This window comes from Hyla sarda, chromosome 1 (genome assembly GCF_029499605.1).
Source record: "Hyla sarda isolate aHylSar1 chromosome 1, aHylSar1.hap1, whole genome shotgun sequence".
Classification (NCBI taxonomy): domain Eukaryota; kingdom Metazoa; phylum Chordata; class Amphibia; order Anura; family Hylidae; genus Hyla; species Hyla sarda.
In genome coordinates this window covers 402,628,432-402,654,058 of record NC_079189.1, presented here as the reverse complement: position 1 = coordinate 402,654,058, position 25,627 = coordinate 402,628,432, and the positions used below count along the sequence as shown (strand labels likewise).

Below are 25,627 nucleotides of genomic sequence, written 5' to 3'. Positions count from 1 at the left end.
AATATCAACTATGATGCCTTACAATCTCACCACGACACCTACCACCCCCAGTCCCACCCCCAGTCCCAGTCCAACACAGTCTAAAGGCTGACTATGACACAACTCCCCCTCCTGGCATATGCTGTCATTCTGCTTAGCACTAGGAGGGGAAGCAAAGGTAGAGGTGATGGAACAGACCTCTAGGATGAACATTCCCAGCGTGGCATGTAATTGCAGACAATGAGGAGTGTTTGTAGTGCACCAACTGTACACAGTAGTTGAGGTGATAGGAGGTCACTGTCTGAAGTTCAGCCCACTGAACTATAGCTTTTATGGTGCTAGTTCACTGCTGGCTGGGATTAGTAGTTCCCCAGCTGAGCTCAGCCCACTGATTTATGCTTTTGCTCAGCTTGCTTTTTAATTCTGTAAAAATCTTAAACGGCGTCCATTTTTCTATAGTCATTCTATACACGCTAATGCTGGGCATCTCGTGATACACGCGCGGGATGCACATGCGCATTCACTGACAGCCATTCCGGCAGGTGTGTTTAAGGTATCAGATCAGTTTCCTCTTATATATATACCGCACGTATCCTACACAACCTCACTCCTTGATAAAGCCCTCGAGCGAAACTCGTTGGAGAACGGAGCGGAGTGGTGGAGTCCTGTCCTGTATGTATCCCCCCTTTTTTGTGTCACTGCTGTGATTTACCTTGTCCCCGCACTTTGCTGTTTGCACTTTTTATTTTGCACATTGCACTTTGTTTATGAATGTGTCTTTTTGCACACAGGTTAGTGGCTGAATTCAACTGCACTATGGCCCTCATTTACTAAGAAAATCGGGTTGTAAGTCTATGTTGCTTTCTTACCCGACTGCTTTTTTCCCCTGGTATTTATTATTATGTCGCATCCTGTTTGTCGCACGTGGGTTTTGTTGGTTTTGGTTTCCAACTCCTCTGAGCTGTCGGGAAAAAATCCACAACAATACAACAAATTCGGATTGGAAACCTTTATAAATACGTGGGAAAGCTCAGAAATGTCGGGTTACGCCCCTTTTTCGGGTTTGGGAGAATCCACATCGGGTCCGTCGGGAAAAAATGTCGCATCGTGTCGCAGACTGGCGCACGATGTCTGCGAATAGTCGGGTTTAGAATAGTAAATGAGGGCCTATATGTGTTAACTTTTTTGCACTTTTCACTTTACCTATCAGTTTAAACTGCTACACATTTACCAGATAACCAAGCTGTAGTTTAGGCCAGCTTTCTGTTTGTCTATATCACTTTTATTATTTTTTCCCTTTTCCCCCCTTGTCCTCCCTCCCCCATACAGCAGTGATAGCTAGTTCTGGTCATCTATATACCTCTTACTCAGCATATTGTTTGGACTCCCCTCCTACTCCTTGTAGTTTTACCTTTAAGACACATATATTAATTCTTTTATATACAATTTTTATCCTTATTTTTTATTCTGTCCTTATGTGTAATAAACTGTTGTCAAAATGAACTAATAATAAAAAAAATATATATATTTTTCACATGAAGTTATCTATTTATTTTATGACTTGATCTTTACTGGGGTTATCTCAGGCGCACTTCGTGCACATATCGGTTTTCATTTTATAAAATTTGTAAAGGCTTTCTCAGCTTTCTCTCTCCAAAATGGAAGAAGCAATGCAGTGCACTGTGCGTTACTAGCCACTTAAACTTACAACAGTGCTGTGTCCTTGGCTTGGGAGCTGTATATCACATAAATGCAAGCAATGTTTGGATAACATCATATGATCATGCTGAACATAGCTGCAAGGCCTCCCTGATAATATCTGAGTGTTCCAAGTGCTTCCTTTCATTCAGGCACCAAAGCATCATGGGTTTCCCATCTCTTTTGCTATTATTACCACCATTGCCAGGTTTGCACGAGCCTGGCAATGTTCGAAAGTTTGGCGAGTCAATGTCACACCAAAGTTTGGCACAAAAACAGGTTCGCCAGTCACATCTCGCTCTTCTCGTATCATGTCCTAAAACTTGTGTCTATATAGTGTATCTGTAAGGACACTGCCTGTTGCATGGAATTCTTTGGCACTTTGGGGTTCTGACTGGAGCTGAGGTAACAAGAATAGGGCCAAAGTCTTTGCTCCCTCTGTAGATACTGAAAACCCTGCCAAAAGGAGCCTGGAAGTGGCTTATTCCCCTCTTCCTATACCAAGCTGCATATATATGAGGGAGTTGGGTGAATAGCAGATGGCCATATATGTATGGTAAGCTTTACCCTTGGGTTAAGGTGCTCACAGAAATAAGATATTTATTTGAAAAACTTTGGCAGATCCAATGTTAGATTTGGTGAGATCTATTGACAGTTGATTTATTAAAATATGTGAAAGAAAAACTGGAGGGATTTTACCCATAACAGCAATCACAGCTCAGCTTTCCTATCCTTACGAGCTATGGTGATTTGTAAGCCGAGCTGCGATTGGTTGCTTTGAGCAACAGTTATTTTCTATTTTCTTTTACTTTTTCCCCTGATATTACAAATTATTTTTTTAAGTGGTTAAAGGGAAATTCCTGTAACAAGAGTTTGCCATTGTAAACTTTGGAGCCACGTTTTGGGCAGTATTTATACCAAAACCTGTAGTAGATGGCTGAAAATTTTGGAACTTTTTCTGTGTTTTGGACCCAATTCTGGTTTGAGTGAAAATATTGATCAAAATTTGACAAAAAAAAAACAGGCTATGGTCAGACAATGGAATGTACGCATGGAAAATCTACATGAGGACATTCCACTGACAGTGGAGCGCCAGCAGAAAATGGATGGCAGTGCATTTCCATGAGGACTCCACAGGAAGAATAGACATGTCTATTCTTTCTGTGGATTCTGGAATATGGATTTCCGCGGCAAAAACATCTGCTGCCGAAAATCTGGCATGTGCACAGTGCCACAGAATCCCAATGCTGCGGAATCTCTGTGCATCATTCTAATGCGGAATTCTGCATTGAAATTCCATTGTGTGAACATACCCTAAGGGTATCATTCTGAGTTCCAAATAAACACTTTGGTGGCAGTGCACTCCTTACAGTCCTTGTCCATGGATTGCAGGACCCACATGTTTTTTGTGAATTAGTAGCAAATTTGCTAAAACATTAAAGGGGTATTCTGGCATTTATTTATTTGACTGTGCTAGATGAGCTGTAAAGTTAGCATAGTTCACAGTATAGTGTCTGTATCTGTGTTTAACGGCCGGTCTTGCCAATTCTTATGTGATCTTTGCCACAATATTAATTTTTTAGCAGCATACAAAATGACTGTTGTCTCTTACTTTTCCCAGGTTGCAGTGCGGACCGAGACATTACATGAAGAGTCAGGCGTTGAAAGGGACCATGGCAGTGCTTCGATGGGTGGAGCAACTGCTGGGTGGGAGGGAAATAATTCTCCATAGGGAATTGTAGTTTCAAGCATACAGTGCATGGAAGGGACCTTGCTGGGTGGGGTGACTGGGAGGGAGAAAAATGACCTTACACTTACAAACAAGGGATCCTGGGATTTGAAGGGAGAGAACTCCAACAGGAAATAGTAATTTCACAAAAGGAAAGCAGCAATGTTATGGTGGACAACACAGCCATTTGGCCCCAAGACAAGGACAAAACCTTCCTAAGCATGTCCATTACTGTCTTGCAGGTAAGTACTAAATTCACCTTATGTTGGATAACCCCTTTAAATCAATGGGTAGCTAATGTGCAGCGGATGAAACACATGTGATTGTACCTTAGGTGGATGGCAAAGCGTCATCTCCATGCTTCTACCTAGTGTTACGCCGAGCGCTCCGGGTCCCTGCTCCTCCCCGAAGCGCTCGCGGCGTTTCTCTCCCTGCAGCGCCCCGGTCAGACCCGCTGACCGGGAGCGCTGCACTGACATGGCCGGCGGGGATGCGATTCGCATAGCGGGACGCGCCCGTCCGCGAATCGCATCCCAGGTCACTTACCTGTCCCGGTCCCCGGCTGTCATGCTCTGGCGCGCGCGGCTCCACTCACTAGGGCGCGCGCGCGCCAGCGCTCTGAGATTTAAAGGGCCAGTGCACCAATGATGGTGCCTGGCCCAATCACCCTGATTAGCTTGCACCTGTTCCTTGCCCTACTTATACCTCACTTCCCCTGCACTCCCTTGCCGGATCTTGTTGCCTTGTGCCTTGAGAAAGCTTTACTGTGTTACCCATACTGTGTTCCAGACCTCCTGCTATTCCACCATTGACTACGAACCTTGCCGCCTGTCCCGACCTTCTGCTACGTCTGACCTTGCTCTTGCCTACTCCCTTGTACCGCGCTTATCTCAGCAGTCAGAGAGGTTGAGCCGTTGCCAGTGGATACGACCTGGTTGCTACCGCCGCTGCAAGACCATCCCGCTTTGCGGCGGGCTCTGGTGGATACCAGTAGCAACTTAGAACCGGTCCACTGACACGGTCCACGCCAATCCCTCTCTGGCACAGAGGATCCACCTCCAGCCTGCCGAATCGTGACAGTAGATCCGGCCATGGATCCCGCTGAGGTTCCCCTGCCAGTTGTCTCTGACCTCACCACGGTGGTCGCCCAACAATCCCGACAGATCGCCCATCTAAGTCACCAGCTGTCGGAAGTGTCACCATGGTACAGCAACTTCAGTCGCAGCTACAGCATCTGCAACAGCAGCTACCATCTCCTCCACCAGCTCCTGCACCTCCTCCGCAGCGAGTGGCCGCTCCTAACCTCCGCTTGTCCCTGCCGGACAAATTTGATGGGGACTCTAGACTCTGCCGTGGTTTTCTGTCGCAATGTTCCCTTCATTTGGAGATGTTATCGGACCAATTTCCTACAGAACGGTCGAAGGTGGCTTTCGTGGTCAGTCTCCTGTCTGGGAAGGCCTTGTCTTGGGCCACACCGCTCTGGGACTGCGATGACCCTGTCACCGCCTCTGTACACTCCTTCTTCTCTGAGGTTCGCAGTGTCTTCAAGGAACCAGCCCGAGCTTCTTCTGCCGAGACTGCCCTGCTGAACCTGGTCCAGGGTAATTCTTCAGTAGGCGAGTACGCCATCCGATTTCGTACTCTCGCTTCCGAATTATCTTGGAACAACGAGGCTCTCTGCGCGACCTTTAAAAAAGGCCTATCCAGTAACATCAAAGATGTGCTGGCCGCACGAGAGATTCCTGCCAACCTGCATGAACTTATCCATTTGGCCACCCGCATTGACATGCGTTTTTCTGAAAGACACCAGGAACTCCGCCAGGAAAAAGACCTTAATCCCTGGGAACCTCTCTCTCGGTATCCCTTGCAATCTACCCCTGTGCCTCCCGCCGAGGAGCCTATGCAAGTAGATCGGTCTCGCCTGACTATTGAAGAGAGGCCTCGCCGTAGGGATAAAAATCTATGTCTGTACTGCGCTAGTACCGAACATTTCTTGGTGAATTGTCCTATTCGTCCTCCACGTCTGGAAAATGCACGCACGCAACCTGTTCATGTGGGCCTGGCGTCTCTGGGTACGGAGTCTGCTTCTCCATCTCTCTCTGTGCCCGTACAGATTTCTCCTTCTGCCAACTCCTCCTTCTCTGCTGTGGCCGTCTTGGACTCTGGTTCTTCTGGAAATTTTATTCTGGCCTCTTTGCTTGATACGTACTGCATCCCGGTGACCCGTCTCATCAAGCCGCTCTATATTTCTTCGGTCAACGGGGTCAAGCTGCACTGCACTGTGCGTTATTGCACAGTGCCCCTGCTTATGAACATTGGACCGCATCTCGAGGAAATTGAATTTTTGGTTTTGCCCGGCTGTACCTCTGAAATCCTCCTCGGTCTGCCATGGCTCCAGCACCATTCTCCCACCCTTGACTGGACCACCGGGGAGATCAAGAATTGGGGTCCTGCTTGCCGCAAGGAGTGCCTCACGTCTGCTCCCAGCCCTGTCTGTCGGTCCTCAGTGTCTCCTCCTGTGCCTGGTCTCCCCAAGGCCTGTCAGGACTGTGCCGTGCCCCCTCATAGTCCCCGTCCTGGTGACACTCTGCCCCGTGCCAAGCCTCACCCTCTGCCCCCCCTCCCCATTCCCACTCCTTCTGACCGGTCTGCCATTCATGTTTATACCCAGGACTTCACTGTCCCCCAGAAGGAGACTCTACAATCGCTCCCGATGTCCTCGTACTCTGTGGAGCGACATCCCGACAAAAAGAGGGGGAGACCTAAGGGGGGGGGGGTACTGTTACGCCGAGCGCTCCGGGTCCCTGCTCCTCCCCGAAGCGCTCGCGGCGTTTCTCTCCCTGCAGCGCCCCGGTCAGACCCGCTGACCGGGAGCGCTGCACTGACATGGCCGGCGGGGATGCGATTCGCATAGCGGGACGCGCCCGCCCGCGAATCGCATCCCAGGTCACTTACCTGTCCTGGTCCCCGGCTGTCATGCTCTGGCGCGCGCGGCTCCGCTCACTAGGGCGCGCGCGTGCCAGCGCTCTGAGATTTAAAGGGCCAGTGCACCAATGATGGTGCCTGGCCCAATCACCCTGATTAGCTTGCACCTGTTCCTTGCCCTACTTATACCTCACTTCCCCTGCACTCCCTTGCCGGATCTTGTTGCCTTGTGCCTTGAGAAAGCTTTACTGTGTTACCCATACTGTGTTCCAGACCTCCTGCTATTCCACCATTGACTACGAACCTTGCCGCCTGTCCCGACCTTCTGCTACGTCTGACCTTGCTCTTGCCTACTCCCTTGTACCGCGCTTATCTCAGCAGTCAGAGAGGTTGAGCCATTGCCAGTGGATACGACCTGGTTGCTACCGCCGCTGCAAGACCATCTCGCTTTGCGGCGGGCTCTGGTGAATACCAGTAGCAACTTAGAACCGGTCCACTGACACGGTCCACGCCAATCCCTCTCTGGCACAGAGGATCCACCTCCAGCCTGCCGAATCGTGACACCTAGTTGTGTCACGCACATCATAACTGGTAGCATAGTACTCATACATGGCACCATCCATTAGCTTCAGCATTGTAAGAAAGGAAAGAAAGCTGCTTTGCCCAGTGCTGGAATAAGGACATCTTTAAGATAATTTTTTATATATTTTTCCACAGAAAGGCCACGATTAAACCTAGCAGAGCTTTTCTTCCTTTGCCAGGGTTTTTTCTTGACTCTAAAGCCACATGTATGGGAGCATCTTAGGCTGGGTCCACACTACGTTTTGTCCCATACGGGAGCGCATACGGCAGGGGGGAGCTAAAAGCTCGCGCTCCCGTATGTTACCGTATGCGCTCCCGTATGTCATTCATTTCAATGAGCCGACCGGATATGAAACGTTCGGTCCGGTCGGCTCATTTTTGCGCCGTATGCGCTTTTACAACCGGACCTAAAACCGTGGTTGACCACAGTTTTAGGTCCGGTTGTAAAAGCGCATACGGCGCAAAAATGAGCCGACCGGACCGAACGTTTCACTCCGGTCGGCTCATTGAAATGAATGACATACGGGAGCGCATACGGTAACATACGGGAGAGTGAGCTTTTAGTTCCCCCCTGCCGTATGCGCTCCCGTATGGGACAAAACGTAGTGTGGACCCAGCCTTACACAACTATGTGATCTAATGTCCATGTTGTCTGCAGTAACCAGTGTTCCTCTAGAATATCTAGACTTAAGAAAAGAAAAGGTGAGCTGGGATGCTTCCTATGGATAACAATAAAACCTTTTCTCACACAGTTTCATCCATGGAAGCTATTATTGGAAAACATACCGGAATTTATGAAAATGATTTTGTATAGTAACACATACTAGATATATTTCACTACTCAGTGCTGTCTAGTAACACGTTTATCTACTGTGTGTGGCTCTCCTAGTCTCAGACAGTAGACTATACAAACAGAAGGAAACAGGACTGTCACGATGCCGGCTGACAGGTAGTGGACCCTCTGTGCCAGAGAGGGATTGGCGTGGACCGTGCTAGTGGACCGGTTCTAAGCCACTACTGGTTTTCACCAGAGCCCGCCGCAAAGCGGGATGGTCTTGCTGCGGCGGTAGTGACCAGGTCGTATCCACTAGCAACGGCTCACCTCTCTGGCTGCTGAAGATAGGCGCGGTACAAGGGAGTAGGCAGAAGCAAGGTCGGACGTAGCAGAAGGTCGGGGCAGGCAGCAAGGATCGTAGTCAGGGGCAACGGCAGAAGGTCTGGAAACACAGGCAAGGAACACACAAGGAACGCTTTCACTGGCACTAAGGCAACAAGATCCGGCAAGGGAGTGCAAGGGAAGTGAGGTAATATAGGGAAGTGCACAGGTGAAAACCCTAATTGGAACCACTGCGCCAATCAGCGGCGCAGTGGCCCTTTAAATCGCAGAGACCCGGCGCGCGCGCGCCCTAGGGAGCGGGGCCGCGCGCGCCGGGACAGAACAGACGGGGAGCGAGTCAGGTAGGGGAGCCGGGGTGCGCATCGCGAGCGGGCGCTACCCGCATCGCGAATCGCATCCCGGCTGGCAGCAGGATCGCAGCGCCCCGGGTCAGAGGACGTGACCGGAGCGCTGCAGCGGAGGGAGTGAAGCGAGCGCTCCGGGGAGGAGCGGGGACCCGGAGCGCTCGGCGTAACAGTACCCCCCCCCTTGGGTCTCCCCCTCTTCTTGGAGCCTGAGAACCTGAGGAGCAGACTTTTGTCAAGGATGTTGTCCTCAGGTTCCCAGGATCTCTCTTCAGGACCACAACCCTCCCAGTCTACTAAAAAAAAATTTTTCCCTCTGACCTTTTTGGCAGCCAAAATTTCCTTGACCGAGAAGACGTCCGAGGAGCCGGAAACAGGAGTGGGAGGAACAGATTTGGGAGAAAAACGGTTGAGGATGAGTGGTTTGAGAAGAGAGACGTGAAAGGCATTAGGGATACGAAGAGAAGGAGGAAGAAGAAGTTTATAAGAGACAGGATTAATTTGACACAAAATTTTGAAAGGACCAAGATAGCGTGGTCCCAACTTGTAGCTAGGGACACGGAAGCGGACATATTTAGCGGAGAGCCATACCTTGTCTCCAGGGGAAAAAACGGGGGGAGCTCTTCTTTTCTTATCCGCGAACCTCTTCATGCGTGAAGAAGCCTGTAAGAGAGAATTTTGGGTCTCTCTCCATATAATGGAAAGGTCACGAGAAATTTCATCCACAGCGGGCAGACCAGAGGGCAAGGGGGTAGGGAGGGGGGGAAGAGGGTGACGGCCGTACACCACGAAAAATGGGGATTTGGAGGAAGATTCAGAGACCCTGAAGTTATACGAAAATTCGGCCCATGGAAGGAGATCTGCCCAGTCATCCTGGCGGGAGGAAACAAAATGTCGCAAATAATCACCCAGGATCTGGTTAATTCTTTCTACTTGTCCATTGGACTGGGGATGATATGCAGAGGAAAAATTTAATTTAATCTTGAGTTGTTTACAGAGAGCCCTCCAGAATTTAGACACGAATTGGACCCCTCTATCCGAGACAATCTGCGTAGGCAACCCGTGAAGACGAAAAATGTGTACAAAAAATTGCTTAGCCAACTGAGGCGCAGAAGGAAGACCAGGAAGAGGGATGAAATGTGCCATTTTGGAGAATCGATCAACGACCACCCAAATAACGGTGTTGCCACGGGAAGGGGGTAAATCAGTAATAAAATCCATACCAATCAGAGACCAAGGCTGTTCGGGGACAGGCAGAGGATGAAGAAAACCAGCGGGCTTCTGGCGAGGAGTCTTATCCCGGGCACAGATAGTGCAGGCTCGCACAAAGTCCCCAACATCCGTCTCCAGAGTCGGCCACCAATAGAAGCGGGAGATGAGTTGCACAGATTTCTTGATGCCCGCATGACCTGCGAGATGGGAGGAGTGACCCCATTTGAGGATTCCGAGGCGTTGGCGTGGAGAAACAAAGGTCTTTCCTGGAGGAGTCTGCCTGATGGAGGCAGGAGAAGTGGAGATCAGGCAGTCAGGTGGAATGATGTGTTGCGGAGGGAGATCAACTTCTGAGGCATCCGAGGAACGAGAGAGAGCATCGGCCCTAATGTTCTTATCGGCAGGACGAAAGTGAATCTCAAAATTAAATCGGGCAAAGAACAGAGACCACCGGGCCTGGCGAGGATTCAGCCGTTGGGCCGACTGGAGGTAGGAGAGGTTCTTGTGGTCGGTGTAGATAATAACAGGAAATCTTGATCCCTCCAGCAGATGCCTCCATTCCTCAAGTGCTAATTTAATGGCTAGAAGCTCTCGATCCCCGATGGAGTAGTTCCTCTCCGCTGGAGAGAAGGTCCTAGAGAAAAAACCACAAGTGACAGCATGCCCGGAAGGATTTTTTTGTAGAAGAACAGCTCCAGCTCCTACTGAGGAGGCATCAACCTCCAATAGGAAGGGTTTGGAAGGGTCAGGTCTGGAGAGCACGGGAGCCGAAGAAAAGGCAGACTTGAGTCGTTTAAAGGAGTCTTCTGCTTGAGGAGGCCAGGACTTGGGATCAGCATTTTTCTTGGTTAAAGCCACGATAGGAGCCACAATGGTAGAAAAATGTGGAATAAATTGCCTGTAATAATTGGCGAACCCCAAAAAGCGTTGGATAGCACGGAGTCCGGAGGGGCGTGGCCAATTTAAGACGGCAGAGAGTTTGTCTGGATCCATCTGTAGTCCCTGGCCAGAGACCAAATATCCTAGAAAAGGAAGAGATTGGCATTCAAACAGACATTTCTCAATTTTGGCATAGAGTTGGTTGTCACGAAGTCTCTGAAGAACCATACGGACATGCTGGCGGTGTTCTTCTAGATTGGCAGAAAAAATTAGGATATCGTCCAGATATACCACAACACAGGAGTATAACAGATCACGAAAAATTTCATTGACAAAGTCTTGGAAGACGGCAGGGGCATTGCACAGTCCAAAGGGCATGACCAGATACTCAAAGTGTCCATCTCTGGTGTTAAATGCCGTTTTCCACTCGTCCCCCTCTCTGATGCGGATGAGGTTATAGGCGCCTCTTAAGTCCAATTTAGTGAAGATGTGGGCACCTTGGAGGCGATCAAAGAGTTCAGAGATGAGGGGTAAGGGGTAGCGGTTCTTAACCGTGATTTTATTAAGACCGCGGTAGTCAATGCAAGGACGTAGGGAGCCATCTTTTTTGGACACAAAGAAAAATCCGGCTCCGGCAGGAGAGGAGGATTTACGGATAAAGCCCTTTTTTAGATTCTCCTGGACGTATTCGGACATGGCAAGAGTCTCTGGGGCAGAGAGAGGATAAATTCTGCCCCGGGGTGGAGTAGTACCCGGGAGGAGGTCGATAGGGCAATCATAAGGCCTGTGAGGAGGTAGAGTCTCAGCTTGTTTTTTGCAGAAAACATCCGCGAAGTCCATATAGGCCTTAGGGAGACCGGTTACTGGAGGAACCACAGAGTTACGGCAAGGGTTACTGGGAACCGGTTTTAGACAGTTCTTGGAACAAGAGGACCCCCAACTCTTGATCTCCCCAGTGGACCAATCCAGGGTTGGGGAATGAAGTTGAAGCCAGGGAAGTCCAAGGAGAATCTCCGAGGTGCAATTGGGGAGGACCAAAAGTTCAATCCTCTCATGATGAGATCCGATGCTCATAAGAAGGGGCTCCGTGCGGAAACGTATGGTACAGTCCAATCTTTCATTATTTACACAATTGATGTAGAGGGGTCTGGCGAGACTGGTCACTGGGATGTTGAACCTGTTGACGAGAGAGGCCAAAATAAAATTTCCTGCAGATCCAGAGTCCAAGAAGGCCACTGTAGAGAAGGAGAAGGCAGAGGCAGACATCCGCACAGGCACAGTAAGACGTGGAGAAGCAGAGTAGACATCAAGGACTGTCTCACCTTTGTGCGGAGTCAGCGTACGTCTTTCCAGGCGGGGAGGACGGATAGGACAATCCCTCAGGAAGTGTTCGGTACTAGCACAGTACAGGCAGAGGTTCTCCATACGGCGTCGTGTCCTCTCTTGAGGTGTCAGGCGAGACCGGTCGACCTGCATAGCCTCCACGGCGGGAGGCACAGGAACAGATTGCAGGGGACCAGAGGAGAGAGGAGCCGAGGAGACGAAACGCCTCGTGCGAACAGAGTCCATATCTTGGCGGAGTTCCTGACGCCTTTCAGAAAAACGCATGTCAATGCGAGTGGCTAGGTGAATAAGTTCATGTAGATTAGCAGGAATTTCTCGTGCGGCCAGAACATCTTTAATGTTGCTGGATAGGCCTTTTTTGAAGGTCGCGCAGAGGGCCTCATTATTCCAGGACAATTCTGAAGCAAGTGTACGGAATTGTACGGCATACTCGCCAACGGAAGAATTACCCTGGACCAGGTTCAACAGGGCAGTCTCAGCAGAAGAGGCTCGGGCAGGTTCCTCAAAGACACTTCGGATTTCCGAGAAGAAGGAGTGTACAGAGGCAGTGACGGGGTCATTGCGGTCCCAGAGCGGTGTGGCCCATGACAGGGCTTTTCCGGACAGAAGACTGACTACGAAAGCCACCTTAGACCTTTCAGTGGGAAACAGGTCCGACATCATCTCCAGATGCAGGGAACATTGGGAAAGAAAGCCACGGCAAAACTTAGAGTCCCCATCAAATTTATCCGGCAAGGATAAGCGTATCCCAGGAGCGGCCACTCGCTGCGGAGGAGGTGCAGGAGCTGGCGGAGGAGATGACTGCTGAAGCTGTGGTAGCAACTGTTGTAGCATAACGGTCAGTTGAGACAGCTGTTGGCCTTGTTGCGCTATCTGTTGTGACTGCTGGGCGACCACCGTGGTGAGGTCAGCGACAACTGGCAGAGGAACTTCAGCGGGATCCATGGCCGGATCTACTGTCACGATGCCGGCTGACAGGTAGTGGACCCTCTGTGCCAGAGAGGGATTGGCGTGGACCGTGCTAGTGGACCGGTTCTAAGCCACTACTGGTTTTCACCAGAGCCCGCCGCAAAGCGGGATGGTCTTGCTGCGGCGGTAGTGACCAGGTCGTATCCACTAGCAACGGCTCACCTCTCTGGCTGCTGAAGATAGGCGCGGTACAAGGGAGTAGGCAGAAGCAAGGTCGGACGTAGCAGAAGGTCGGGGCAGGCAGCAAGGATCGTAGTCAGGGGCAACGGCAGAAGGTCTGGAAACACAGGCAAGGAACACACAAGGAACGCTTTCACTGGCACTAAGGCAACAAGATCCGGCAAGGGAGTGCAAGGGAAGTGAGGTAATATAGGGAAGTGCACAGGTGAAAACCCTAATTGGAACCACTGCGCCAATCAGCGGCGCAGTGGCCCTTTAAATCGCAGAGACCCGGCGCGCGCGCGCCCTAGGGAGCGGGGCCGCGCGCGCCGGGACAGAACAGACGGGGAGCGAGTCAGGTAGGGGAGCCGGGGTGCGCATCGCGAGCGGGCGCTACCCGCATCGCGAATCGCATCCCGGCTGGCAGCAGGATCGCAGCGCCCCGGGTCAGAGGACGTGACCGGAGCGCTGCAGCGGAGGGAGTGAAGCGAGCGCTCCGGGGAGGAGCGGGGACCCGGAGCGCTCGGCGTAACAAGGACCAGTCTCAGGCCAGAGGTCATGTTGTGTTAACTATGTCATGGATAGAAACACCTGTTCCTGAACCCCACGCTCTTATCTGTAGTCACACTCAGTGTTATGGCCGCTTTTTGCCCATTTCTCTGCAGCTTTTCTTTCAGGTTTTTAATGGCATTTTTTATGCACGCGACCAGATGTTACCTTATAGTCTATTATATGTTTACCATATACATTTTTGGCTGTGCCCTTTTTGCATTTTATTTTTGCATGCTCTACGCCTGCTCTATAGGACTTGGAGAGTAAAAAAACCGGCATTAAAAACACTGTTAAAATCTAATTAAAATGCATGGCCTTTTTTACAATCCGAAAAATACTAGGTGTGAAGGAAGCATTATGGGGCCATATATTATGAACTAGGGCCATAATATGCACAGAGCACATGTAAACACATGACTCCATTTATGTACATTAAAATAGAAGATGTATTCAAAGGAAGGCACCCAATAATGTGGGATGGATGACAATAGATCTAGGCAAATGTGTTATCGGACTTGGTTGACAACTCTTAGAAGAGCTGTAATGGTAGCTACATGGTAACCCAGCTTTCTCTGGCACAGAAAAAAAAATCTTTTCCGCCTGTTTTACTTAAAATAAGCAAATCCATAATGAATTTTTTTCTCTGACTGCCTTTGTGATAAAACACATTGCAGTACAATATGTAACAATTATAAGTTAGGGTGCATTCACATCACGTTTTTGCAATACAGTTCCCGTATACGTTTTCTATGTGAAAACCATATGGAAACGTATTGAAAACCATATGCATTGACTCTCCATTGAAAACCATATGTCAAAAGATGCATCAGATTGAGTCCGTTTTGCAACCGGTACGGTTTTGTCGGTTTTTCTACCGTACCCAAAACCATAGCCTACCACGGTTTTTGATCCGGGTGAAAAACTGTATTAAACCGTATAAGTTTTTTTAAAACATGGGAGTCAATGGGAACCGTACAGAACTGTATGTGCATACGGTTCCATCCGGTTTTCATTATATGGTTTTCGACTTTGCACAGTTTTTTTTTCTTGGAATTTCAATCAAAAAAGTGAAACTTTATTCAAAATGGAGTGAAAAGTTAAAAACGTATATGTTTTTTTCTTAAAAACGGATGCAACCGGACATCATTTTCTAAACTGTATACGGTTTTTAACTGTATACGGGTTAAAATTTGTACACAAGTTTTGATACAGTTTAGTCCGTTTTTGTGGAATCAGTTTTTCATCAAAAACCTGATACGGGAACTGTATTGCAAAAACGTGGTGTGAATGCAGCCTTACCGAGAACAGACTTTTTATTGAATGTTTTATCTGGAAACGGACTAATACATATCACTGTCAAGTTCTTATCTGATTTAGTACATAGTGTTCCCAGGTCTGTGACCCATATTTGTTATATAAAAAACCACATCCTGATATCCAACCCACAGTGGAGGCATTTGGTTAAGTGTCTGATCTAGATCTACAGTGTAGGGTGTAACTACACCTTATCACTGTGGTGGTATTTTATTCTTGTGAAAAGTAAGATCGGAATGATCTGTGTTTATTTCCTATGGGACTTATTGTGAATTTTCTTTTAGATAAATATACATTTTTTATTATCATCATTCATCATCATCATCATCATCATCATAATAATAGTAAAAATAATACAATATGTACGGTTCCCTTAGTTAGATGTACCATACCTCATCTGCCAGACCTATTGTATTTTTCTGCTTTGTTTCACACTGCCTGCCCTGCACTGAGATTGACATTAGTCACAGACAATGCTTCATTCAATGACTAGTAGCCTGGATCGTGATTGTTCCTGTCGTTTGCCATTGGGCAGCTATGACTGATCTAGATTTATGGTCCTTTATCACAGGCCTAAAAATGTAACTTTATGCAGTATTTAGCTATCTGATTATATCATATAATGGATCCAGTCTCTGCCCCCTCATCCTTTCTTCTGTTCTAGAATATGTATAATGCATTTTAAACGTAATTGTCATATAAATTAAATAGAATATATCTATAGATAAAGTTTATTCTACTTAGATGCTTACTTTTTTCTTCTTATAGTCTGCTATCTGTCAGTCCAGATGCGTGGTCTTCAACCTGCGGACCTCCAGATGTTGCAAAACTACAACTCCCAGCATGCCCGGACAGCCAACGGCTGCTGGGAGTTGTAGTTTTGCAACATCTGGAGGTCCGCAGGTTGAAGACCACTGCTTTATACTGTTCTCCCTATTGTTTTACAGTTCACATGTCTGGCTATTTCTATAGAATACAACTCAGATTAACGCTGAAATGATGTCCCCAATACAGGTCCCCATAGGAAGAAACGTAAAATAGAGGTTAGAAAGGTGCTTAACATTCATATGCATAGACAAACTGATATAGAGGCAGCAATATCAAGATAAAATAAGGCACTTAGTAAAAAATTACAAGCCTTGTTTTTTTTTTTTTTTTTTTGTTGTTCAGCCCCAATCGGTACTATATCACTTACTTACCAGCTGTGTGCAGAGTACTCCTGGGCGATGGCGAATCGGAATCTTCTTCACCAAAAATCAGGCGAAAATCTAAGTCCCCATCTTGGCAAATAGCTGTCCCCATTTGGAAGCGTGCGGAAAGTCAGGAGATTATAAGAATAAATAGGACTATATATACGAAATAAAGTGAAACGGGCGATCGGGATATTAGGAGAAAGTCTCTGAAAGAAAGGTAAAAAGTGCACAGCGCAGTAATATGACGGATAGGAGAAAATAAATTGGAGGTGAGGACCAAAGTGTGGAAAAGTTGTGTGGAGTCCAACAGAAGCTGGAGACAAGAGCTAGCAGGGGAAAGCAGGGAACATGTGAGCGTGCAGATACAAAAGGAGAGGAATGAAGCACGTTACTGTATATACAGGAGGAATATATAAATACAGAAAGACAGACAGAGGGGGGGGATTCCTCCTGCAGATGCTAGTATCCCTAGCTCCCCTCCTGTTCTTGTCCTCTCCACTGCTCAGCCTCAGCATTCCTCACTCCCAAATTTTTCCCTCTGTTTTTTTTTTTTTTTTTTTTTAAATGGGAAACTTATTATAGATTTTTTTTTTTTTTTTGTTCCAGGGCAGGGAAAACCCAAAAAGAAGAAAGGAACGTTTCCAGCGCCGCCCCTTGACATTTGCAATTGGCTGTAGCCTGTACTGACATCATTCCAATCTTTTTTTTTTTTTCCTAGTCCTGGCCTCTGCTCTCTCTCCCTCTAAAAATACAGTATGTCACTGGAAGGGATGTTTGTTTTAAAAGATCCAGGCTTTTGACAGGATGTGCCTTGGTTGGCCAGGAAGGCTCCCACCTTCCTATATCATTGGATAGGCAGACTGTCAATTGGCTGGTGGGATGCTGAGGACAGAGCCGTGCCTCTTTACGTCCAAATTGTAAAAGGAACATTAAAGGAAAGAGTGCAGCTGCGGACGGGACAGCAGTGGTGTGCCAGCTATTAACCAGCTTCTCCTATGTCATCTTTACTTTTCGTAGTTTCCAGTACTAGTAATAAATGTTTCTTGAAAGAAGTTACATAAACTTTTCTTTTCCTACTTCCCCCCCCCGTCAGGAGACAAATCTATTAAATGCTGAGTTCCCCCATCTTTTGTTTTCCTCCCTGCCTCTGTCTCTCGCCTGCAGTCTGCATGCTGATGTGTCCAGTCACTGGAAGCAGAGAGGCCTGGATGTTATTACTGTAATGAATCTTTGGCTCGCTCCTATCACATCTCATTGGTTCTCATGTATGTAAACAAGGAAAAGAGCAAGAGACATCTGTTAAGTTCAACAACTTCGACAAAACTATGGAAAACGAACGTCTGATATCTGGGAATCAAATGAAGGTTTCAGTAGATAATACAGTGGTCCCTCAACATACGATGGTAATCCGTTCCAAATGGACCATCGTTTGTTGAAACCATCGCATGTTGAGGGATCTGTGTAATGTAAAGTATAGGACAGTGGTCTACAACCTGTGGACCTCCAGATGTTGCAAAACTACAGCACCCAGCATGCCCAGACAGCCAACGGCTGTCCGGGCATGCTGGGAGTTGTAGTTTTGCAACATCTGGAGGTCCGCAGGTTGAAGACCACCGTTAGAGGAAGTTGTACTCACCTGTCCCCGTCACCGCTGCCCGCGATGTCGCCGTCCATTGCTGTTGCCACGTCCCCGAGGTGTCACTGACGCTCCGACCGTCACCGCCACCCGTGATGTCGCCGTCCATTGTTGTCGCCGCGTCCCCGAGGTGTCCCTGACGCTCCAACCATCACCGCTGCCCTGGATGTCACCGTCCATCGCTGTCACCGCGTCTCTGAGGTGTTCCCGACCCTCCAGCAAGGCCTCTGCTTCCCCGGCATCCGCGCTCTCTGTCGCCGCCATCACGTCGCTACTATTGGATGACGGGACGGTGTGCGCAGCGACGTGATGACGTCGATGGAGAGCGCCGACGATGCAGGGGATCCTGAAGAGGATGCGCCGGAGCCCCGAGGACAGGTAAGTGATCGTCACCGGACCACACGGGGCACCGTAAACGGATATCAGGTGGCAGCTGAAGCAGTCTGCGCTGCCGGATAGCTGTTTATGCGATGGGACCGACAAACAAAAGCATCGTATGTTGATGCTGCCTTCAACATGCGATGGCCTCTGAGAGGCCATCGCATGTTGAAATTATCGTATGTTGGGGCCATCGTAGGTCGAGGGGTCACTGTATACAAAAACATTCAAAAAAACATGGATTCTGTATGAGTTCTTGGAATTTGTCACTTGGGGTACTTTTCTTTCTTTGAGTACATCATGGGGGAGATTGATCAAAACCTGTCCAGAGGAAAAGTTGCCCAGTTGCCCATAGCAACCAATCAGCTCGCTTCTTTCATTTTGCAGAGGCCTTGTTAGAAATGAAAAAAGCATTCTGATTGGTTGCTATGGGCAACTGGGCAAATTTTCCTCAGGTTTTTTTCAGGTTTTGATAAATCTCCCCTCATGTTTCCAAAGCTGTTTGAAAAATTCTTAGGGACCTTGCATACTACGGAGAAATTCCGGCAGGAGGAGATTCCATGTGCAGCAGGCGTCACTGGAATTGGCGCTAATGTCAGCGCAGATATTTAGCACTGCCCGCCAGGGACAGCGATGCAGTTCCTGGCGAAAAGAAGGAACATGTTTGGAATATCCGCAGTTGAAATTCTGTCACAAAATTCAGCTGTTAGCATACAGCGTAATTCCTCTTGAACTCTCCGCTTAGAAATAATTAACATCTGCTTTGCCATTGACTTCAATGTATTTCACTCTGCACTGTTTGCACTGTGTAAATTCCGCTCGCGGAATTCTTCTAGTGGAATATGCGACAGAAGTCCATTGCAGTCAATGATAAAAATGTTTCCGCTTGAAATAATTTCCGCACTGAATTTTTCGCAAAATCCGTGCAGAATTCGCCTGGAATTTGTGTGGAATTCATGCAGAAATTCTGCACGAAAAAGAAATAAATAAAAAGGGAAATTCCAATTGGTGGTTGTAGTCCAGCAAAAAAAAAAAAAAGTTTCCTCCTATATTCCGCTCTTTCCTCACATAAATTCCGCTGTGGAATTTTTACATGAGGATTCCTCTCCTATTCCTCAGTGTGAACGCACACCTAAAGGAAGGAATTATTCTGAGCGGAATTTCTATAGTGTCCATAGTATTAGCTAACATACTACTTACTTCTATGGCTACTTACCCACAGGATGGGTAAATAGCATATTTTCTTCAGTGAAATTTCATGCAGAAAATCTGCAGCATATTACAGTAGCAGTATTGTGAGTGAAATTTTGGAAAATTTCTTTTACATGATGTGGAAAAAAAAATCTGCTCGGAACCATTGAGGAATTTCATTGCAGTGTGGATTTTTGTAGCATGTCAATTTATATTGCAAATCTGCTGCCAAATTGACTTCTAACATTTCCCATTGAGTTAAAATCTGCACTAAAACTCCAGTATTAGGTTGGGTTCCCATTACATTTTCCCCCATACGGGAGCGCATACGGCAGAGGAGAGCTAAAAACTTGCGCTCCCGAATGCCTTTCTATGCGCTTCCATACAGTGGCGTTGCGACCCGGGTGCAGGGGGTGCGGCCCGCACCGGGTGACACCAACCTAATGGGGTGACACCAAGACGCTCCGCAGCACCCACACCCCCTCCCCAGCTACACTGACACCCCCCTATGTGCCCGACCGGCCTCCCATCCGTCAGCACACACCCCCCTGTGCTGTGTGTGCGGTGCGCCCGTCCGTTAGCACCCCCCCCTTTCAGTGCGCCCGTCCGTCATCACGCCCCCCCCTCACCTTCACCAGTATTGTGCCCGGCCTCCGCTCCCACGTCTGGGCCGGCCTGACGTCACACCGCATGGCCGCGCAGGGGGACGTCAGTTACGTCACTCGCATTGCGCCCGGTGAGAAGGATCGCTGCGCTGGATGGGTGAGTGTGTATGTCTGTCTCTATCTATGTTTGTGTGTGTGTGTGTGTGACTGTTTGTGTTTGTGTGACTCTCTGTGTGTGTGACTCTGTGTATTTGTGTGACTCTGTGTGTGACTGTGTGTTTGTGTGACTCTGTGTGTGTGTGTGTGTGTGTGTGTGTGACTCTGTGTGTGTGTGTGTGACTGTGTGTCTGTCTGTGACTGTGTGTCTCTCTGACTGTGTGTTTGTGTGTGTGTCTCTCTGTGTTGTATGTGTTTTTTTTTTGTGTGTGTGCATGTGTGTGTGTGTGTGTGTGTGTGGGGAGACTTTGACGCATTGTGGGGAACCTGCGGCCTAATGTGGGGAGTCTATGCTACCTAATGTGGGGAGTCTATGCTACCTAATCTGCGGAGTATATGATACCTAATGTGCGGAGCCTATGCTACCTAATGTGGGGAGTCTATGCTAGCTAATGTGGGGAATCTGTGCTACCGAATGTGGGGAAACTGCTACCTAATGTGGGGAATCTGTGCTACCTAATATGGGGAAATTGCTACCTAATGTGGGGTAACTGGTACCTACCTAATGTGGGGAAACTGGTACCAAATGTGGGGAATCTATGCTGCCTAATGTGGGGAAAAGATGCTACCTAATGTGGGGAAACTGCTACCTACCTAATGCTCCCCCCCCTGGCAGTAGCACCATCATCATCCGCCAGCAACTACCCCCCCCCAGCAGCACCTCCATCAGCAGATCCTGATGGTGGATGATGGCGGTGCTCCTGCAAGGAGGATGATCCTGCCGATGGATGATGGGGGTGATACTGCCAGGGGGGATGGCCAGTAGCACCCTCATCATCCTTCAGCAACACCCCCCCCCCTCCCAGTAGTAGCACCCCGATCATCCACTAGCAACACCACCAATACCCCCCTCCCGTGGTAATAGCATCAGCTAACGGATGTTGAGGGGTGTTACTGCGGTTGTGGTATTATATTCAGAGGGTGCACTGTATGGCAACGTTATATTCAGAGGGCGCAGTTTGTGGTAGTGTTATATTCAGAGGGCACAGTGGGTGGTAGTATTATATTCAGAGGGCGCAGTTTGTGGTAGTATTATTAGAGATGAGCGAACTTACAGTAAATTCGATTCGTCACGAACTTGTCGGCTCAGCAGTTGATGACTTATCCTGCGTAAATTAGTTCAGCCTTCAGGTGCTCCGGTGGGCTGGAAAAGGTGGATACATTCATAGGAAAGATTCTCCTAGGACAATATACACCTTTTCCAGCCCACGGGAGCACCGGAAAGCTGAACTAATTTATGCAGGATAAGTCATCAACTGCCGAGCCGAGAAGTTTGTGACGAGTTGAATTTACTGTAGTTTGCTCATCTTTAAGTATTATATTCAGAGGGCGCAGTGGGTGGTAGTAATATATTCAGAGTGTACAGTATGTGTTGGTATTATATTCAGAGGGTACAGTATGTGATAGTATTATATTCAGGGGTACAGTGTGTGATAGTATTATATTCAGGGGTACAGTATGTGGCAGATTTATATTCAGAGGGTACAGTATATGGTAGTATTATATTCAGAGGGTACAGTATGTGATAGTATTATATTCAGGGGTAGAGTATGTGGCAGATTTATATTCAGAGTGTACAGTATGTGTTGGTATTATATTCAGAATGTACAGAGTGTGGTAGTATTATATTCAGTGGGTACGGTGTATGGAAAGTTTATAATCAAAGAGTATAGTGTATAGTAGTATTATATTTAGAGGATACAGTGTCTGGCAGGTTTATAATAATAATTGTTTTCATATAGAGGATGAGAATGCGCTGACATAGTGAGGAGACGTCTGGGCGTCACATTCTACAGACAGAAGTTTTAGCTGGACCAGGCGGTATGTACCATCTGAATTAGATAAGGGAAGACTATAGAGAAGACGTCTCCTGTAGTCACTGATATCATTGTGTATTCTCCTCCCTATAGAGAAGACGTCACCTGTAGTCACTGATATCACTGTGTATTCTCCTCACTATAGAGAAGACGTCACCTGTAGTCACTGATATCATTGTGTATTCTCCTCACTATAGAGAAGACGTCTCCTGTAGTCACTGATATCATTGTGTATTCTCCTCACTATAGAGAAGACGTCACTGATATCATTGTGTATTCTCCTCTTTGTGTCCTATCAGAGCTGTAGTCGCTTGTCAGTTCTACAGTTATGGTCAGTGAAACTACAACTCCCAGCATAACCTCACCACTGCATAAAGGGGTACTCTACTGGAAAACATTTTTTTTTAATCAACTGGTGCTACAAAGTTAAACAGATTTGTAAATTACTTCTATTTAAAAATCTTAATCCTTCCAGTACTTATTAGCTGCTGTATAAGCGATTCACAGGAAGTTATTTTCTTTTTTAATTTCTTTTCTGTCTGACCACAGTGCTCTATGCTGACACCTCTGTCCATGTCAAGAACTGTCCATAGTAGGAGCAAATCCCCATAGCAAACCTATCCTGCTCTGGACAGTTCCTGACATGGACAGAGGTGTCAGCAAATAGCACTGTGGTCAGATTGGAAAGAACTACGCAACTTCCTGTGGAGCATACACCAGCTTATAAGTACTGTAAGTATTAAGATTTTAAATAGAAGTAATTTAAAAATCTGTTTAACTTTCTGGCACCAGTTGATATAAAAGTAAATGTTTTCCAGTGGAGTACCCCTTTAAGTAATTCTGGGAGCTGTATATTTAAATGGTGAAAACTTCTTTAACACTTTCCCATTCTGTGGCAACTGGTATATCTGATTATTATACTGGAATTTCTCACAATGCGCTACAACAGTGGTGTCTGTCACAACAGGCTAAAAACTTACTGAGGGGAGGGGGAGGAAGGTATGGGGTGACACCATTTTCTACCGCACCGGGTGACACCAACCCTAGCAACGCCACTGCTTCCATATGTAATTCATTTTAATGAGCCGACCGCATAGAAAGGCATTCGGGAGCGCAAGTTTTTAGCTCTCCCCTGCCGTATGCGCTCCCGTATGGGGGAAGATGTAATGGGAACCCAGCCTTACAGGATTTGATGTCCCATACAAGTCTATGAGAAATATATGTTACTGCATAACTTCCAAACGGCTGGAGATATTTCGATAAGGTCAGGATTGGAGGTCGAGATAGGAGGTCGATATAGGAGGACGGGATAGGAGGTCGGGATAGGAGGTCAAGATAGGAGGTTGAGATATGAGGACAGGATAGGAGGGCAGGATAGGAGGACGGGATATGAGGAGGGGATAGGAGGTCGTGATAGGAGGTCGGGATAGGAGGGTTAGGAAGTCGAGATAGGAGGTCGAGATAGGAGGACGGGATAGGAGGTCGGGATCAGAGGTCAGGATAGGAGGATGCGATAGGAGGACGGGATAGGAGGTCGAGATAGGAGGTCGGGATAGGAGGTCGAGATAGGAGGTCGAGATAGGAGGACGGGATGGTCGGGATAGGAGGTCGAGATAGGAGGTTGAGATATGAGGACAGGATAGGAGGGCGGGATAGGAGGAGGGATAGTTGGAGGTCGAGATAGGAGGACGGTAGGGACGTGCACACATAGGGGTAAAAGGGGGCTGGAGCCCCTGCCCCTTTTCCTCACCTGCCCCTATAGTGCCCTCACAAAAGGAGCTACAGACTCTGGGTGATAGGTGCAGTTAAAAGGATCCATTGCTGGGGAGATTTGTATGTGGTTTAATGGAGGGTGCTGTGCCCTCCCTGCAGGAAGGGGGCGCCACTCCCCCTGTCATTATCAGCTATTTCTCTGCTACTCTCCACACTGAGGAGACAGGAGCAGAGGAGGCAGAGAGAAGCCCCGCCCACAGTCTGCCCGGCCACAAACTTCAGTCTATGCAGAGGGGGATGGTGCCCTTACTTACTGTAAGTAGCTGAAAATATGAGTGAGTGATATTGTGTGTGTATGTGTATCTTTATGTATGTGCCTGTGCAGAGAGGGATGGCTGGGGCCTTAGTGTAAGTGACTGTGAGTGTGTATATATGAGTGATTGTATGTCAGTGTGTCTGTATGATGTGTATATATATGTGTGTGTGTGTATCTCTATGTATGTGCCTATATATATGTGAGCAAGTGAATCTATGTATATGTGTGTGTATATATGTGAGCAAGTGAGTCTGTGTGTGTGTATAAATATATATATATATATATATATATATATATATATACATACTGTATATATATATATATATATATATATATATATATATATATATATATACACACACACACACACACACACATAGATTCAATTGCTCACACACACATATATATGTGTGTGTGTGTATATATATATATATATATATATGTGAGCAAGTGAATCTGTGTGTGTGTGTATATATATATATATATATATTTATATACATACTGTATATATATACCGTATATACACACACACACACACACATAGATTAACTTGCTCACACACACACACACACACACGCATATATATATATATATATATATATATATATATATATATAATGTAAGCGAGTGAATGTATGTATATGTGTGTGTATATATTTGTGAGTGATTGTATGTGTGTACCTGTATGTATGATGTGCTTATTGGCTATATCTTTTAGTATATATTCCATGTTATATGTGTCTGTCAAAGTGTCTCTATGTATGTGTGTATATTACCTATGTACTGTATGCGCCTTTATGTTATGTGCTTGTTTGTATTGATTGAAGCACATTATTAGGGAACTAATAGAGGAATGTAAGCACAGTATATAGGGAATTTATGGAAGCACAGTATATATTTCATTATATTGGAACATTATATTTTTATGTATGCTGGCACTGAGTATAGATCGTTAATGGTGGCACAGTATAGTTAATTAATAGTGGCACAGTATATAGTTCATTAATGGTGGCACAGTATATAGGGAATTAATAGATGAATGGTGGCACAATATATAGATCATTAAGGGGGGTACGGTATATAATTAAAGGGAAACTGACAGGCTGTTTACTCGCACTAAACCCAATACACTAGGTTACAGAACAGGAGAAAGATAATGTTATACTTACTAAATGTGGACCAGCTGTTTTCTAGGTATTGCCCCACATTGCTAGTATGCAAATTCAGTCTTGTGCACAATGGAGGCGGAGCTTCCTTGCCTCCATCCTGTATGCTGTGCTATGCCTGGCCATCTTTGTATATTCATAACTCTTTTTTTGCCAACTTGTATATTGCAGCATGTAAGTATATATTTGTGTGGTGTCCATCTCTTCAGTGTAAGATCCAGAGCTGTGTGGAGATTCCTGCATAAGGTGGGTGCTGGGTGATGGGTGATTGGGGATTGGTGCTGGGTGATTGGGGATGGGTGCTGGGTGATTGGGGATGGGTGCTGGTTGATGGGTGGTGGGTGATGGGTGCTGGGTGATTGGTGATGGGTGATTGGGGATAGGTGCTGGGTGATGGGTGCTGGGTGATTGGTGATGGGTGATTGGGGATAGGTGCTGGCTGATGGGTGATTGGGGATGGGTGCTGGGTGATTGGGGATGGGTGCTGGTTAATTGGTGATTGGTGCTGGGTGAGGCCAGATACAGTGCCCGTTCTGTTATATAGAGGTCAGACCGGGGCATATAGGGGGAGATTTATTTAAACCTTTGCAGAG

At 47.2% G+C, this 25,627-nt stretch overlaps 1 protein-coding gene across 2 annotated transcripts in view; it reads right to left on the bottom strand.

The window, feature by feature from the left end:
• NFATC4 (nuclear factor of activated T cells 4) overlaps positions 1-25,079 on the bottom strand; it is a 90,537-nt gene extending 65,458 nt beyond the window's left edge. The window contains exons 1-2 of one of the 2 annotated variants that reach the window (XM_056528157.1): positions 17,633-17,945; positions 16,003-16,095 (exon numbers count right to left, since the gene is read on the bottom strand). In XM_056528157.1, coding sequence (XP_056384132.1) covers positions 16,003-16,095; positions 17,633-17,741 — 202 coding nt within the window. In that variant the 5' untranslated portion in view covers positions 17,742-17,945. Of the gene's footprint in view, positions 1-16,002; positions 16,096-17,632; positions 17,946-25,037 lie in introns of those variants that run through there. The other variant, XM_056528160.1, reaches the window with a different exon arrangement.
• Between the last annotated feature and the right edge of the window lie 548 nt (positions 25,080-25,627).